Genomic DNA, 18,679 nt, shown 5'->3' on the forward strand with positions numbered 1-18,679 from the left:
ACAAAGAAAGAAGAGGAGTTACTATGACAGTTCACGTCTGAGTTTGAAAGATCTTTAAAAGATGGGCCGTTCTGTCAAACAACCTTCGAGTTCAGTTCCTATTTGCTTAAATTAAACTGTAAAAACAAAAAAAAAATTAGCACTTCATAAATTCAAGAAACATTTGGGTTCAAATTAACTCTACCCCAGCCCTACAGCAGGCTTGACCTTAAGTGGGCCAGGCCCTTTCTGTTAGGCGCTTTTCTGCCTGAAATAGAGATGATTAGATCATTAGTCTATATGTCATGTTATATGTCTAATATCTTTCTTTTAAATCACACATTTTATAACCTGTAGTGAGCAACGCTCAATCAGTGAACTGACCGATGTGCCTCATTAAATGTTTATGTGAGAGTGCACAGAGACCAGAAGCCTGGATTACATGGAAAAAAAAGTTACCACCATTGTACTAGCCCTTTTCTGTGACTGGGGCTTTAATGTTTGTATAGTCAGCTAACACAAAGAAAACCCAGCTTTGTTGAACTTGTTGCTCAGCACACTCACTGATCCTGAGATTAAAACCTTTGGATTGTGTGTTTCTTAACCTACATTTTTACTTGTGGTTACATGAGATAAGCCTATTTTAGTTTTTATGATAATCAGGCCTCCTTTGTCCATCTTTTTGCACGACAAGACAATGCTCTTGGGAAAAGTGAAGATATTTTAAATCTTGGAATTAGTGTTTGAGTTTGGTAGGGATTATTTAGAAAAACTGTCCTAAAAAATATTTAAAAAGCTGGAACTTGTGTGTAGGCATTAATGAAGTGCAAGCAAGCACTGATATCTTCCCAACAAATAGATTGTGAGGCTCTGTGGAGACCTCTGAATAAAACTCCGCCTCCCACTTCCTTCTCTATAAACCCCAAATTGACTCATTAAGTTCATCTTAATAAAATTCCACAAACTAACTGCCGTGTTTCTCCCTCCTCCTGCAGAATAATAAACATTCGCCTCTGGACACATTGAAATATCCAATTAATGCACTGAGCTTCCATGTTAATCATTAGCTCCTCCATTAACCCCTCCACACCTTCTCCTCCTCCTCCCTGGTACAATAACGAGGAGGGTGGAGCTACAATTAGGACAATTAGGACCCTTTCGCCTGTACAGAAAACATTTTAATTATATATAAAAAATCAGAGTGAAGCGTTCGCTCAGCAGGAGAGAAGATGTGATATCACACACATCATATGTTCTACTCCTGCTCCTCCTCCTCAGCCTCCCCGTCCTCCTCAGCTTACCAAAGAAGTTTGACCACACTGCTGACCACTAAGTTTCCAATTTTTCCAATGTTCCATTGTGAATCCCCATTTTTCTAATACAGAACAAAATCCATTTTTATTCTCATCCTTGAGCTTTCAAATGTCTAATTAAGCCATTGTTAATCCATCATTGTGGCATTTTCAAATCCTTCCTCCTTCATTTCATTTTCATTTTCCATCATAAATCTCTTTTGAATCCATCATCCTGCCGCTTTGAACCCCTATTGATGCTTTCACTTTGCCACTTTGAGCTCTAACTTTAGTCATCCCTGTTAATTATCATCCTGAATTATTTATTTGCCATTGTAGTCGCCCTCTGTACCTTCTGTTTTAAATATTTAATTGTGCCATTTGATTCCCTCCTTCATGCAATTTGTCATTCATTGAGGCCTGTTTGAGTCCTCCCTTGTTTATATACGGAATCACCCCGTTCTTTCAGTTCTCAGCCCTAGACTGGTCTCACTATTCCATTTAAGCTTACTTTTCCATTTAATTTAATGATTAATTAGATTACAGTTGATTACATTTTTCTCTATTTGAACTCGTAATATGCCATTTGGAATCCCACCTTCTTCACATTTTAGATGTTTCTATTGTATTGAATCCAATTTCTTTCTCCAGTTGGTATTTTCTTTTCACTGTGCAATTTACAATCTTTGGTTTCTAATGATTTTGAATCATCTGTTTTATGACGAGCCTACTTAAAAAGGTTAATTGTGCCATTCAGAATCCTTCCTTCATCTCACTTTGAGTCAATCCATCTGAAGTACTCAACCTCTGTATTTGTATTTTTATTGTGCTGTTTTGAATCCCTGCTTTGTATTTCTTTTCAACACTAGTTTATATGTTGACGAATCCTTCATTAGCTTACTTTGAATGTCTCATCATGACATTTATAATTCCCTCACCTGTTTTTTGATACATGTAGTACTGAACTTGCAAACTGTACTCTCTTACTGCATTCGTTTTAACTCCTCAGTTTGACTCCTGTAACTGTAGCTGAGTCTGTAACCTGTAGTCTCTTACTGCATCTAATCTCCTCCTTTAAACGTTTTTACATTTTAAACAATCCCATCTCTAATTTTATGTTTTTAATTTTTTGATTACACCGTTTTTCATTCTTAACTATCCTTTTTTATCCTTCGTTAGCCTAATTTAAATTCAAACTGTACTATTAACCTATGCAGTCCAGTAGGCTTTTTTATTTCTATTCGTTTACTGAACCATACTGAATCCCAACATCTTTAAATTTTTAATAATTTAGTTATTTCACCTTCCCCTTTCTTCCATTTTTTTAATCTTTCTTTCTGAATCACTAGCATCTAAATAGTTTTTGAATCGATGGGTATTCCAAGATGAAATTGGCTTGCTTTAAATCTGTCATTATACCATTTAGAATCCCTACTTAAAACTGTTATCCGTGTTGCTGTAGTACTGAATCTACAAAATCTCATCTGCATTAAATCTGCATTTTTTTGTTGGTTTTTTTATTGTCATTTATCTTTTTAGTCCTTTTTTCCATCCCCAGTTTCTACTTCTTTTGAATCATTGATTACATGATGACAAATCCTTTGTTAGCCTCCGTTGAATCCCCTAGCAACTCATTCAGACTGCCTCCTTAATTCTGATTTTGGTTCACTTTACCTGTAACTGAACCTACAACCCCACAGTTAAGCATTTATTTTTAGACCCTTCCTGTGCCATTGTGCATCCTTCAGATTTGCTAGTGTTGCCAAATCCAGACTTAATGATGAACTCTTTGTTGTGCTGTGTTAGTGTTTCTTTGTTTTACTGTTTCAGTATTAATGCATGTGAATGTTTTCTTCCTTCACTGTTTCCATGTTTCGGTCTGATAATCCTCAGCTCACTCTTAATTACTCCCTAATAATTAGAAAATCCTGATAATCTGCTGCTTAATCGAGGCAATTCAGCTAACTGACAGCACACGGGCACACACACTCAGCAGTTATCAGCCTCATGAATGACTTTGAAGCAGATAATTCTCTGTGTCTCAACATGCACTAATTACCAGCAGCTGAAAAATGCTGCAGGAGTCTGAATCAGCTCCTCTGGAAATTACAAGATACACAGCTAATATTCACACACACACACAGACACAGAGAGAGAGAGAGAGAGAGAGAGATGCTGGTGTGTGTTTGTATCGGTCACAGTCTTTCCTCAGTCAGCAGTGTGAATCTTTAGTCTCGATCAGATAAAAACGGCAGTCTGCTCATTTTAAAGGAACAGTTCAATGTTTAGAGAAATCCTCTTCCTTCGTGTCTTCCCCACAGTCACACGAGGAGATGGATATCAGCTTTATGTCTGTGGAAGACCTCTAAGTGGAGAAAGGTGGTGCTGAAAAGGAAGCTTTTTTTGGCTCATATTTGCTCAGAAATGGGACTGAAAGGTCGAAATGAGGATGATAATCGCACATTAATAACACAATTTGACAAATTACACTTCAGCTTAAAAGACATTTAAAAAAAATTAAATATAAATATAACAGCTGATGAACATGCACGGTTCTGCAGTCATGTAAAACTTTGATTACAGTCCTACATCAAAACTCAAAATCAAGTCAGTTGACAGACTGCATCATTGGTAGGTGTTTCAACCACTGTTTACTTTTTTTAAACACCCAAATGGAAAAGTTTTTAACAAAAAAAAACTGTAAAGCCAAAATAAATCTATGACATTTTACTTGAAAGGTAACATTTTCTAATGCCTAAAAACGTGCCAGCATGTAGCTAAAATGGACCCAGGCCTAATTCAAACCCTGACAAGTGCAGAAATGCCAATGAGAAATGTTTCACCTCACACAGAAACTCTTACACTCTTAAAAGCAGTACACAAAAAGCCCACAAGGCATGAAAAACCAGCGCCACTTTTCAGTCTTTTCAGGCTATGGACAATAGCTCCTAATGCAATGAGACTGACCTGTTAATATTTGGCCAAATTTGGCTAACAGCTGATCATTGAGCTTAAACATAGAAGCAAGAAGCTATGACCACTGACCAAAGGTTTATTAGTTTTAAAAGGATTGTAGAATAAAGAGTGAGTTAAACCTAAACCCATCTGTTTGCACAAAAACTGCTTCTTTATTTTGTCACCATCTTTAAATTTCCTGCAGACTAACAGCAGACACCCTCTTTCTCTCTTTGTAGCAGAGATGCCAGAATGCAGGAGAGGGTCTAAAGTGGGCCTCTTCCCACCTGTATTTACTATAATTACTTTTTAAGGCTTTTTAAGGTTTTTTGTCAATTTCGATTATTCATATAAAATATACATCTCCACCTAAATCATTCACATTACAATAGATTAAACCACACAATAATGTTTTTCCTGCACATAAAGAATTTTGTGTGGTACCAGTACTAACATAACTCACATCAACACTTCTGGTAATGAAAACTGATGCATTCAAAGAAAAGAATACAGCACCGTTAGACGTGTTTGCCCCCATCGTTCATGGCAGCAGTATTATAATGTGTTATTGCCACCTAGTGTAGCATGTTTCTGAGTAAGCGCAGAATATAAAGGGTCGCATAAAAGATAGAGAATGGCAGAAGCCAACTCAGCCAGAAAACCAACATAAATAAATTAGCAGGACGCTGGAAATAAGAGTCAGAGCAGCAGGAAGCAAAGCAAACAGTGTGAGAATTCGACAAAGATTTAAAAGGGTTGTTTCAACAGCTCCGAAGCAGAAACACACACATACACACACACATGCACACAAAGAGAGAGAGAGGGAGAGAGAGAGAGAGAGAAGCTGCCCACTGCCCCCTCTCTGTGGTCCAGCTATAAAAACCCATTAGTAATCACTCCTCGACTCTCAGTGGCTCTTTTCGCCCAAACGACTTCCATCCAGCCAATCTGCATAAATCTGCATTAATGGACAATTTTCCCTCCACAGAAAACAAATGTGCTTTAAAAAAAGCCTCCTTATCTGTCAGCTTTTAGAGGAAGCATCAGCACACACACTCACACAAAGACACACACATATATACGTAACTGCAGCCTCTATTAACAACAGATAAAACCCAACAGACATATCATGACACGCTTACAAAAGCAATATAACACGAGTGCCGGACAGAAGAGCGCCATGATGCTGATGCTTCAGCTGCTGAATCCTCCCACAGACCGTACGGGAAACATGGCCACGGGAACTCCACTTCAGCTTTACGCCCTTCGCCATGTTGGTTTGCTTTCTGGAGCCAGAGGAGCAGTTAGAAGGTCAAGTGCTACGTTAATGGGCAATGCAAGGAACCTTTGGTTAGTAAGGTGACATTTACAGTTTAGACACATGGACTGCAGTACTGGACTTTTCTAGAGGTGCAGGTGAAAACATGGTGTCAGGTTGGACTTTAGCCAGTCTTTAACCTGCAGCTCCCTCGCAGAAACGTGTGACGTTGGACTGCAACAGTGCAATAATAATCCAGTTAAGAACAGTCTGCAGGGATCGTGGATGGTTTAAAACATGAATGTAGATGCCCTGTCATCACCCACTGGCCTCTGAAGTACGGCTCTGAAGCCACGAGTTGAACGTTTTCACAGTCGCCACATTTGTGCTTTGAAACTAATATAAACTAATATAACGGATGAGTTGTGGTCATATCCTCCTCGTGTGTTTATGACCCAGAATGACTGAGCCCATAAACTCATCAGGAAAGTGTTTAGAGGTCAAATGCGAGATCAGATATACTCAAAGCATAATCTTAAGATAAACAGCATAAAGCAAGACTGTCTGTATTTTGAATATGTTTTACTAGGCCAGCAGGCACCAACAGTTCAAACATGTTCATTAATCCAAACTAACTCAGGTGACACCTGCCTCCAACACCAGCAACCAACAGTCAATCAAAGCGGAAACATCCCAAACTTTAAGTAGTAGTTCAGGTGGCAGAGGGAGCCATCTACCAATCGGAAGGTTGATGGAATGATTCCCGCTCATGCAGTCCTTGTGTTGAAGCATCCTTGGTATCAGCAAGATACTGATGCCGAGGGCTCAAACTGAGTAGAAAGGCACTGTATAAGTACCGGTCCATTTGATAAAATTCAAATGTGTGTGCTATCTAAAATTGTACAGAGCAGAAATATGACACAGAGACTCAAACAGGCTGTAAACATTGACACCTCACATCTGTAGCCAGCCTCAAGTGGACATGAGAGGAACTGCAGGTTCATTTTTATTCTCCAGAGGTTGCACCCCACATGATCAACTTGTTTAACTCATTTGCTCTTTAGCACCACCCTCAGGACAAACTGCACTTGAGTTTTACTGACTAACTCAAGAGATCACACCAACGTTTAACCAGGCAGGTCTGTTCTCCTCAAGTTTTCTTTGTGGGTAAAACCCCTTCGAGGTCTGAAACTCTGCAGCAAAAACCTTTTCATTCTGAAAACAGCCTCTGGTCTGCTGCGCCGTCCCGTTGCCACGGCGACCTTGACCTGGATAAGCAGCCGGAAAATGGGCGAGATGATGGATGGCTGTGTGAACTTCTGAAAGTAAATGTTTTTTAATCTGGATTTGTTTACGGGCTCTGCAGAGTGAAACATAGGCAATAACCAAACAAACTGTAATACAACACACGCATTAACCACCGAAACTCACACACACGCACACAACCCCACGGCCCATCAATCACACACTCAGACACACTGCTGCGCTGCTCCATAGCTGAGTTTCAATCAGACGCTGAGAATCTCATCAGCATTCACAACAAGTCTCACCAAACACACACACACACACACACACACACACACACACACACACACATAAGGTTCTGCATCATTCAAGACATTTAAAGGTTATACATTATTCTATTTATTCCTTGTTCCTGTTTGATTCATGTTGTTTGCTTTTCGATCCTAGGGGTTTGTTTGCCAGGCAGATCATGTGACTTTTATTTGCCTATCTTGCATCACAGAGTGAGATAACTTTAAAAAGCCTCTAGCACTTCTTCACGTGGCCACCAGAGGTTATTAAAACGTAACTACACACTGTAACAAGCTGATCGCAGCAGTGACCTGTGACACTCCACAGAAACTTTATTTCCTGTCTTTCACAGATATTTCACCTCTGGCTCTCCTATTCTGGAAAGCACGTTGAGTTACCATGACTACCGGTTAACGTCATCTGTCCAGTCCTATCGGCAGCTCATGTGCACATTGGAGACGACGTCTTTAACCCGTTCATACTCATTTCCCCCACATCTCACCTGTCTTGTCTTCAGGCCTTCTTCCCCTCGAGCAGCTCTCGGGTGTTTTCGGCGGCCCGCGCCAAACTGTCAGCCATCAGTGCTTCCTCCAGACTCCTCCTGGCCTGGTACACTTTCATTTCCTGCTCCCTGCACGCACGCACACACACACACACACACACACACACGTCTTTTTCTATTAAGATGTCTTTACTATTACTCGTAGTCCACAGTCTGCTGGTTTCTCCTGACAGTTTTAATTTAATATAAAGACCATTTTTATAAAATACAAACCTGAAGCAACTTTATTAATCAGAGCAAATGTATCAAAGCCTGCAGACTAATCCTGCACCTGAAGCACTAAATCTTAATACAACAATGATGAACAGAAAACATAAATCATAGAAATTGACACCTACATTAAAAATGAATAAAATTAGAGTACACAGTTCTGATTTTGTGTGTCCAGTCCTACTGGCTGATTGGGTGCATGTATCAGCCTACAAGAATTGGTCGCGTCCATCACGGTGCTTTGGTTTTTGTTTTGTTTTTTCAGTTTTTTGCAATTTCAATAGTTTCATCTTAACCTTGTATTTTGTGTCATGACTGGATATTACAGATGCACATAGCTTTTGGGTATGAAAACTCGAATTATTTTGCCTCAAATATGCATCCTTTTTATCAGCCACCAGGGGGCGACTCACAGAGCTGCAGCTGTGTAGAAGTCTGTGAGAAAATGGCTACAGGTTCACTTGATTTATGAGCACTGCAAGCACTTTCCTGCTGAGTTTATGGTCTCAGTCGCTAGGTCAAGTCTTACTGAACATGACACCAAGTTCATTTTGTAAATTATGGTCCCTGGTGTGGTGTGCTCACATTAAACACGAAGCAGTTACGCTCAAAGTCTATGCAAATCCACTCCAGGTGGCATAAATAATGCAGAAAACTGTAGGACTTCTAGTGAAAAACTGAAAGTAAGTCTGTTCCAGTTGTCGGATATTTAAAAGATGCAAAGTGCTTCTAAGTTTATGGGCTTGGTTATGCATTATTCATACTGAATAAAATGCTTTATCCACTTTCTACATTTTGATCATTCTGGTTCAAAAACAAGAATTATCCAGGACACTTATCCAGAATACTCACTGGCTAATGACTTGCCAATGATTGTTGTGTCATTATCCAATGATCTTCACTGAAGAAGACAAACTGAGGACATATTTATCACTTTTATATAAAAATACAGTTGTAATTAAATGTATTTGTGCATGTAAACACCAGACTGTAAAACCCATTCAGATGTAATCAAAATGAAGACATTATGTCCCACATGGTCACAGTGATGAATTTCTGGCTGTCCACATACTTTTGCAGATGAGTTCTGCTCTTGATTGAGCCATTAATCAGACTGAGTTTAAAATTCAAAGTTACTTTAAAGCAAACGTGTAAGCTTTTCTCTCTGTGCTGAACCATCCTTTACAGAACACAGACTCAGCCTCATGTGTACATCTGAGACTGAATCTGGATCAAGAAAGAAAACACAGTCAAGTCAATCGAAAGATGCTTTTCATGGGATAAATAAGACTCTTAATTAAAAACTGAGATTAAAAAAATGACAAATTGTGTCAAACAGAGGCAGAAAAATATGAATAAGCTGACCAACATGAAAACATGAGATTTCAAAAACAGAGCCGTGTGGGCCTGATGTGCCACAGGAGGAAGAGGTGGTGGAAAGATGAGGAAGAGGAGGAGGGAGAGGAAAGGAATGAGAGCAATTTAAGATGACAAGCACATTCAACTGAAGAGAGAGAGGGAGAAGGAAAGAGAGAAAGAGGAGGTAAGAGGGAGAGAATGGGAAATTAATGGAGGGGAGAGATAAGGAAAGGAATAGGAGGAGGAGGGATGGAGGAAAACAGAGGAGGAGGAGGGGTGGAAATGGAAATGGGATGAAAGATGAAGGTGGGAAAACAAAGGAAGAGGGGGATGAAACATGGGAAGGATGACGCCGATAAAGTAAGGAAGAATTAAACAGTAAAGAAAGGAGAAGTGGATGGAAGAAAAACATCAAGAAATATAAGAAAGGATTACAAGGGCAAAAGGAAAGGAGCACAGAAAAAATGAATGAAAACAAAATAAGATTAGGAAGGAATGAATGTAAAAGAACGAAGGGAAAGGGAGTAAAAGAGGTGAGAAGAAAATAGGAAGAAAAAGGGGGAGGAGAGAAGATGGGAGGGAAGGATCTCGTGAGGTATTCGAGTGATTCTGCTGTAATGGCTTTGGCCAGCTGTTCTCCCCAGTGTTTTCCACTGGACACACACACATACATACATACATATATATATATATACATATATATATGTATATACAGCCAGATGTGTGTCCCCACAGCGCCTCCTGCTGTCAGCATGTATTAATTGCATTCGTGCTTTATAGGGACCCTGGTCTGGCAACACAGACAGCAGGAGCAACAGGATGATACTGGAGAATCAGCTGCTTCACTTTTCAGATAAATTAGACTATTTCAAGCCCACAGGCATTCAAAGCAAATAGGAAATAGGAGCTCTGATGTCCTTATAAATCAAGTCCTGGTGTCCTATCTATGGTTTTGTGTAGGATAAATATGCCCTGAGCACTCAGTTAGCATTAGCCAAGAAGCTAACTAGAAAGAAAACACATCCAGAAGAGTGTTTTATATAAACAAAAGCATTTTTTCGCCCAGATTACAAAGCTGTGACATCACAACTACATGACTGGTCAGTTGTTGTTGTTGATCTTGGACCAACATTATTATGATGATGAGCAACAAACCCAGCACAGGGATATCACACCGTCCAGAAATCTAGCTCAGAGCCTCAAAATAGCTGAGTTGACACCTAGCAAACAGCTAGCTGGCAGCTACAGCCGGCTGTGTCGCTAACTTATCCAGACTAATGAATTTCTAAACACCACCATGTATATAGTTGTTATGGGAGTAAAAACAGAGCTATAGGGATCAAACCACTTTTCGTATCAGGCTGTAAGCTTCTACCTACATCTTTGGAGTCAACCTGAAGTGGCCATTAAACGGGCTGTAGCTTTTGGCACGTAGAGGAAGAACCACATACTTCCTGGGAATCATAGTAATAATGGAGGTAATTATGACCTGTAGCTAAAATGCTAATGTCTTCAACCTCTCATATGCAGGTCATTCAGAGCAGATAAGAACAGACTGTGAACATTTTTGGCTCAAGACTTTTTTAGCAGTTTGATATTAAATTGAATCATATGTTTCATGTGAATTTCCCAATGTGGCCTCTCCCCCCCGCTTCGACTCCCTTCATGCTTCATTTCTCCTCATCTCTCCTTGTCCGTCTCCTATCTCATCACCTTCTCATCCTCCCCTCTCACTACAACTGATTACTCCCCCTACCCAGCATGCATCAGTCATCAGCCCTCATCTGTCTCATCCTGGAAGGCGACAGAAATCGTTTTGCGTTTTATTAGAGGCTAGAAGGAATGAGAATTTACATTTTTCCATGTCTAACACACAAAACGCAGCTATGCTCATCAAACGCCATCACCGTCTAACAGAGAAAACGCATCACATAATTGTGTTCAATCTCACTGGTTAGCTCATACAGTATTAGCCTACTCACCAAGCATTACTGTACTGATACAGTGGATCCAGAAAATATTCAGAACACTTCACTGTCTCTATGTCTTATTGTGTTCTAGAAAAATTATATGCTTTTCAAGCAATCTACAATTAATGAGACATTAAGTGGAAACAGCTGCTTTTCACTTTAATAACTCTTCAGATGTGTCCATAACTGACTGAACACCTGGAGAATCTGCCAAAAACATTGATCAGGCCTATACTGTAGAGAGAGCACACCTGTATCTTCTCAAAGAGCATTAAAAGTAAACTGGGATAAACATCCACTTCACGTTCCAGATAAACAACGTCAAGCCCACGACCATTTAAAATCATTAAAAAACAATAGAGACTAAATAAATAAATCGGAATCTTTGTTGTCCTGGCTTAAATAAAATTATAAGTACACTAATATTAATACACTGGAGCTTAAACCTGCTTAAACTGGTTTGTGGACATCTCCACCACATGTGCTGAAAGTTAGGATATTTGGACAGGAGATTAGCTGTTAGCTAACACTAGCAGACACAAAGTCACAGACATCTGTTTATTTGTTCAGTATTAGTAATAGACTCATACAATACTAGAATTTCACTCACCAAAACTGGAGCACAAACTTCTTAGATAGTCTGAAACATGTACTTGACGACTTATAAGACCTACTAATTCCCTTAAAAATGCTTCAAAACATAACAGCACAAACACAGTCGACAGGTCCAGGAAAACAGTCAAAACAGCACATGAACAACTGAAGAACAAATCTGGTGACCTTGGGAGGCTCGGACAAACCTCAGAACTATCGGAGTGAGATCTGAGGTTACTCCAGTTCCACTGGAGCTTGAATAGTTATGTCAGGACGAATTGGATAAAACTGACAAATTCAGGTTTCCAAAGCTTGCCTGAAGAGACACAAAGCTGTAACTACAAACAAATCCTGTTTTCTCTTTGTTACGCTATCCCTTAAAGTGTGCAAAAAGTAAAGAGGAGTTTCTAAATCTACAAAACCCACAGAACGTCAACGCCTTATGCCCATGAAAGGACGATGCTTACAAGCTGAATGGACGCATTCTGTTTAAAACTGGTGATGACAACATCTCTTAAGACGAATTTAGCTGCACATGCAGGAAAGCCCACTTTGAGGCTCCAGTGAGAAATAGTGACAACCCATTAGGGGTAAAACTAAGAATTAACGAGGTTTCAGTAAGGCTAGCATGAGTCCATGACTGTTGCTCATAGACTCTTAGGTTGGAACTCACATGGAGTTAACTTTAGAAGCTTATAGTCTGCATCTTTATCTTACAATAAGGATCTGTAGCTACTGTCATATTTTGAAATATTTTATTCTGAGTGTATCTGAGAGCTTTGTGCTGAGCTGTGTGTGATTTGTCACTTCTGTGTGTGATTCAACTGAGGGCACAATTAGCATTTGAAATACTGATAAATGATAAAAGACGGTCTGAAGAGTCATAAATGTCAGTTATGCAGTCACAATAAGCTGCTGGTCATGCTGAGCCGAATGAGAGTGAAGTAGAAAAATCTGACTGCACTGAATAAAAAAAAGAAGAAAAAATCCTTTTTTTAAATTACAGCTTTTCCATTTGTAAGAGGGGCAACATAGTAATAAAAAGAGTGAATCACAGAGCGCATAAAACAGCACAAAAGTTACTAGAGAATTTTTAAGAGCACTTGCAGCAATTAAAATTTCTGCAAATATTCACACAAGTACAAAGGTTCAAGGATAACAGTTTTTTTTTTCAAGTTTAAGTAAATAGAAGTGCAGAATAAATCGCCACTAAAAACAGCTTCATCATTCAGGAGGAAAACCTGCTCAAACACACTGAAGGTGAAGATGAATACAACTTCTCTAAGTCACTGAGTGACAAAAACAAGAAAAGCAGGACTCCTGATTCTTAAACGCAATAATAAAGATCGCTTATTTTGGACCAGATGAACAGAACCAGGTCACCAATGTCTTCTTGGATGTTAACGGGCTAAAGAAACATCACCTTTACATTTAAATGCAGTGAAAGAGTTAAAGGTGAAAGTCTGTCTTTTGAGTCTATTACGAAGACTTTTACTCGGCTCAGCCATTCTCCAATTCGTGTTTACCCACTCAGCTATTTTCTGTTGATCTGAGGTCTGAACTGTACACAACCATCAAATCTAAAATCATGTTAGATGTGGTTCATAAAGTGAAACCTTACTCTGTGTCCCAGTTACACCTCAGCGCTGCGTTAAATATGCAAACACGTCTCTTTGCCTTTCTTTCACACAACATCTGACATTTTATTTGGTTGTGAAACCGTCTGATCAGTCAAGCGCACAGACTACCCTATCAGCTGACAACTTTTTAAATATGTTTTTAAAAATAACATGTTTATATCATTTATGTTACTGTGTCACAGTGCACGGACTTGCACAAGCCTCAGGATAATCAGTGCTTAATGTTAACACCAGCGTTTGTGTCAATGGCCTTTTTGTACTGATGAACACGAGACGATAAATAAAAACTAAATCACGAGGACAAAAACTATGATGTATGAAATAATAATAACGTGAAAATATTCTGGACAGATGACGAGATCCACTCAGAACTAATTAAGTTGTGCAGAAAAGCAGCACGAGTTTGGAAGTGATCCAATCAGAAGTAATCTGCTTGTGCAATAATGTTAGACGCACCCATTTGATCCACCCTCCGACAAGTTAAGCTAACTGCCAGGATCCCTGTTTCACCCTGAATGTGACAAAAAAGCAGACAGGTGGAGACATTTTGCATTTGATGTCAATTAAAGAGATGCTTTGTGAACCATGTGGAGGAACTCGTTGGTACAAGTGGTACCGAACAGGTTAATCACCGCAGTTGTTCTACTGAAGTGTAGGTCAGGTTAGACCGGGGGTTAGGTCACAGGGCTTCAGAGGACTTTGTGGTTACAACGTAGCTGTGGCACAGAATTCCCACTGAAGCATAAATCCTCGGTTTCTCTAACATGTATGTCTTTTTTCTATTGTTCTCCCAACTCATACCAATCAGGAAAGATCATGATTCTCCCTGACACACATCAAAAACTCCTCACTTTTTCCCAAAAAGGTCAGTTTTGCCCACAAAATCTAAGGTTGAGTTCGGATTTGGATGTGAGGATTTACACTTCAGAGGGTTAAAAGCAAATGACTGGCAGGTCAGATTAATCCCAGAAAACAGGGTCCATGGATATTTGCTGCTTCGAGGTTAGTTTATCTGTTGAATTAACTGCGAATTCGGCTTTTCTCCTTTCAATTTTAAACAAATCTCAGCATTGTTTAGTTGTCTGGATGAGATGTCTTTAACATCTTTTCAACAGGTTTTTGCTCAAGAGATATGAGAAAGGAGCTTGAACATTCGGAGTAGAGACACTGCTCCTAGGTGTTGAAAGGAGCCAACACAGATGGTTCAGGCAGCTGATCACAATGCCTCCTAGATATCTGCCTTTGGAGGTTTTCTGGGCATACCCAGATGAGAGTAGAGCCCCCCCAGGGACAGAACCTGAACTTGCTGGAAGGGGTTTAAATAGCTAATCTGGCGGGGGAGCACCTCATCTCCCCAAATGGGAACTGAAAAGCTCTGCTGGAGAAGCATGTCTGGAATATTCTTCTGAAAGCCGACATAAGAAAAGTGGAGGAAAATAAACGGACGATACAAGAAGCATGCCAAATTTACTATTTTTTAAAAGGTCTGGCTTGCAGTATTCCCACAGAAGCACAGACAGCTACCACTGCATTACTTTGATACTGAAGAAAACTTTTAAACAAGCCCCGGAGCTCTTAGCATGTTTGTGTATGTTTGTTTGCAGTGGACTTCAAAGATAATGATCTCCTTGGAAAGTGTAAGTCACACTGTGTATCATGTCTTTGTACTCTGATTAGTTGTGACTCACAAGTAGCACTAATTACAACTAAAAATGCAACAACAGGACACTCAAAGCTTTAAAGTACCATAATTGCCTTCTTAAGCTGTGTGTATCTGTGTGTGTGTGTGTGTGTGTGTGTGTGTGTGTGTGTGTGTGTGTGTGTGTGTGTGTGTGTGTGTGTGTGTGTGTGTGTGTGTGTGTTGATTGTATCTTTCACCTCTCAATATGAAAATCCCTGTTCCAAATTAATCCTCAGAGCTGGGTTCACAGAGAGCTGGCACAAACATTAGCATTTTAGCACGGCTTCAAGTGCTCATGTCAGAGGGAGAAGTGCATGCTTCTCCCTCTTTGGTTACAATCAGCCGAATGCCTTGTAGTGACTGAGAGCTGAGGGGGGGACAAAGACTGTTTGAGGACTGCGGGTCTTACCGGATGTGCTCGTCGGTGACGGTGAAGGCCTTGCAGAGCGGCTGGGACGTGTTGAGCCAGATTGCCGGATTCTTCTCAGCTGCTACAGACGTCTGTCCCGTAATCGGAGCCGAGCTCATGTGCAGAGCGCTGGCGATGGCCGACAGCAGGGTGTCATCACTCGCGTCTGGACCGACACCTGTCCAATGAGAGAACGAGATCAAGAGATGGGTCAGAGGTCAAGACATGCTGAAGGACTGGATTCTGCTCAAGCTGTTGTTGGAGACCTACTCTGCAATCCTTTGGGCAGGTCCATGGTACGCAGGACCTGCTCTGTGACGTCTGATGACCGCAGACCTTTCAACCTCTTCTCCCAAAACAGCTGCAGACAGACAGACAGACAGACAGCTGTTTATCTGATCATCTCACTGGTTTTTGATTAGTTTTGCTTGTTCATTTTCAAGACATTTTCAAATATAATACTTTAAACTCTTAATGTCCATCAGGCCTCAGTAAATTGTTCAGGGTAAGGGTTAGAATCAGAAATTCCTGTTTGAAATGCTCAAATGGAAATCTTAGATGAACTACAAACCAAAGGTAAATCTTTAAAAGATCTTCTAGATTCTCTATATTTGACTCAGCATGCAGCTGAAATCCAACCTAACCCTAAAGGCCATCGCACACCGGGCGGATTGTGAAAAAGTGGCACTGAGTTCATTCAATTATCAGGAGAATTTCCTGGTTTGATCCAGGAGTCGAAGCTGCATGACAGCATATTTTTGGATGTCAGTGGGATCAGTGGCGGTCCTAGCCTGTTTGGCGCCCCGGGCGAACACGCCAGAGGGCGTGTTTGGAGAGACTGTTTGGAGTTTAGTCTCTTACTGTTACTATTTTTACCATTTCTTCTTGGAGGAACTGTAACCCACATAATTTCCTTAGGGATTAAGAAAGTATTCTGATTCTTAATGTTTTAGGATACATGACCTGCCATTATCCAATGACACATCTGCTTACCTGTATCTTTTGCTCGTTTCTCCTTGTAGGAGCCATAATTAAATGTATTGAATTTTAATGATCACTGGGTTTTCATTTGTTTGATTGCTATGGTGATGTGTAACGGGAGTCACGTGGGTGCTAGCGGTGACATTAAGAGGGCGTTGTCAGTCTGTCTTTCACTGGTTTGATTTTGACAGAGAGGAGGGCTGGGTAGCCGTAGTTTTTGTTGACCGCAGCACAACGAGTTTCCCCTTGTTGCATTAGAGCTGTGATGTTTTAAGAGTTTGAGCCGATCACATTGCTCTGTAAACTTTTCAAGCACTTTAATAAACAAGCAAGCAATTCCACCTCTCGCATTATTGCGTACAGTTGACAGCGCGTCAGGCAAATAGGCAGGCTCAATCCCCGGCCTCTAGCGACTGTGGAAGTCGCTACACTCCTCCTCTTCTTTTCTCTTTTTTTTAAACTTTAAAAACGGGTTGTGTGAGACTTTAAATCAACAAAATATAAAATATACATTTTAAATTGTTATTGATCCCTTTACCCCTGGTCCTAAAGTGTATATTTATTTTCTTACTCTTCTTATATTTATTGTTTGTTTACTTGCACTGCTGTAACTGGAGCCTCGTCGTCTCGTCTCTCTATATACTGGACTGTATGTAGCGGAGATGACAATAAAGTTTACTTTGACTTCAGCAGCGAGCAGGCGCACCGAGGGCTCTCGCGCTCACTTTTCGCGTATAGAATTTCGAAAAAACATCGGTGCAAATTATAAGTCTGTATCATAATGTCTGGTGTTTTCGTGATGTTGGTTTGTTTTTATTTTGTTTTATTTTGCAAGTTGGTTATTAGACGCTGCTCCAGCCACCCAGAGAATCCCCCGCCGCCCCGCCCTCTCCTCTCTGTGCCGCAAGCAGCAGGCGCACCTCGCAAACGGAGGGCGCCCTTACCAGGGGCGGATCTAGAAGGGTGGCATGGGGTGGCAAGTGCCACCCTAAAATGATCCCTTGCCACCCCAAGTGCCACCCCAGTTTTGCATATGACAGTGTTGTTTATTAAAATAAGTAGCATTAACAGTTTGAGTGTAGTTACAGTCAACAGTGAATATAAATGCTAAAACTGAATATATTGCATAGTGTTCCCCCCCTCCACCATTAACAAATGGTTCAGCCCATAGCGCGGACTGGCTTTTTCCTTGTTTTCAGTAGCAAGCGATGCTTATGATTGTGCCAGAGCACATTTTGAACAACACCATGGGAATTTCGGATTTTACACAGGTGGTTGGATGTTACACTCTGGAAATGGAAGGAAGGTGAGTGATATTAACCCTCTGTGGTCCACAGACACGCTGCACCTCCAAATCACATGACTGATTTAAGCTGACATAGCAACAAGCTGCAGCCACACTGAAGTCTCAGCCCACATTGAAAGTTCGGACTTCAAAGTTTTTAAATTTTAATTACAGGCCAGTAAATCCAGATTTATGATAATATATATAAGCCACGCTTTTTTCTAAATACTGTCGTCACGTTTGTGTGTGTGTGTGTGTTTTAAGCGTTTTGTAAGGACAGCGCGAAAACAGTAAAGAAAGGGGGGGAAAAAGCCACCTCTTTCCTATTGGTGGAAAAATGTACCATGTCAACCAATTAAAAAAAAAAGTCAACACGTGGGATTTGGTTGTTTAGGAAGAGGGAGGAGTTTTGGGAGTGACGGTAACAGCAGCGAGACAGAGCGAGAGAGTGAGACAGAGCGAGAGAGAGAGAGAGAGAATTTTTAGATGTCCGAGATTTGTGACGTTTAGTGTGGAGTGTATGCTTAGTGTGTTGTGTTGTCTTGTGTAGCTGTTCTGTTGTGTAGTCGTTTTGTTTTGTGTGTCAGTGAGGGCACTAATGAATGTCACAAAGGCACATTTGCAATGTAAACACTGTCACTAAATAGAAAACCAGCGGAGTGATACACCCCCTGTCGTCAGGCCTGCAGGTTTATCCCTGTGCTCTTCTCCTCTGTCTTTTGGTGGACCAACTTTTATTTTACTGGCACACATCATTTGTGGGGCATCTTATTGCGACACCTGATTGTTCTCTCATTTTAGTTTTAGTAATATTTTTAAACGGTTGCATAAAATGGAAAAAAAAAAACAGCAGGTGTATTGGCTGCATTTTTAGATAAATAGTTGTATATGTTTACAAAATGTACATTTTATATTTGCATTTCAAATTATAAAAATTTACTCAACATGTCTGTGTGGGGTTTTTTTTA

At 40.3% G+C, this 18,679-nt stretch overlaps 1 protein-coding gene across 2 annotated transcripts in view; it reads right to left on the reverse strand.

Annotated features, from left to right (window-relative positions):
- Window positions 1–18,679, reverse strand: part of mbd2 (methyl-CpG binding domain protein 2) — a 34,282-nt gene that overhangs the window by 688 nt on the left and 14,915 nt on the right. Inside the window, exons 4-6 of one of the 2 annotated variants that reach the window (XM_063464700.1) lie at window positions 15,716–15,806; window positions 15,446–15,623; window positions 7,523–7,651 (exon numbers count right to left, since the gene is read on the reverse strand). In XM_063464700.1, coding sequence (XP_063320770.1) covers window positions 7,534–7,651; window positions 15,446–15,623; window positions 15,716–15,806 — 387 coding nt within the window. In that variant the 3' untranslated portion in view covers window positions 7,523–7,533. The remainder of the gene's footprint in view (window positions 1–7,522; window positions 7,652–15,445; window positions 15,624–15,715; window positions 15,807–18,679) is intronic. The other variant, XM_063464701.1, reaches the window with a different exon arrangement.

Source organism: Pelmatolapia mariae, linkage group LG20 (genome assembly GCF_036321145.2).
Source record: "Pelmatolapia mariae isolate MD_Pm_ZW linkage group LG20, Pm_UMD_F_2, whole genome shotgun sequence".
NCBI classification, from domain to species: domain Eukaryota; kingdom Metazoa; phylum Chordata; class Actinopteri; order Cichliformes; family Cichlidae; genus Pelmatolapia; species Pelmatolapia mariae.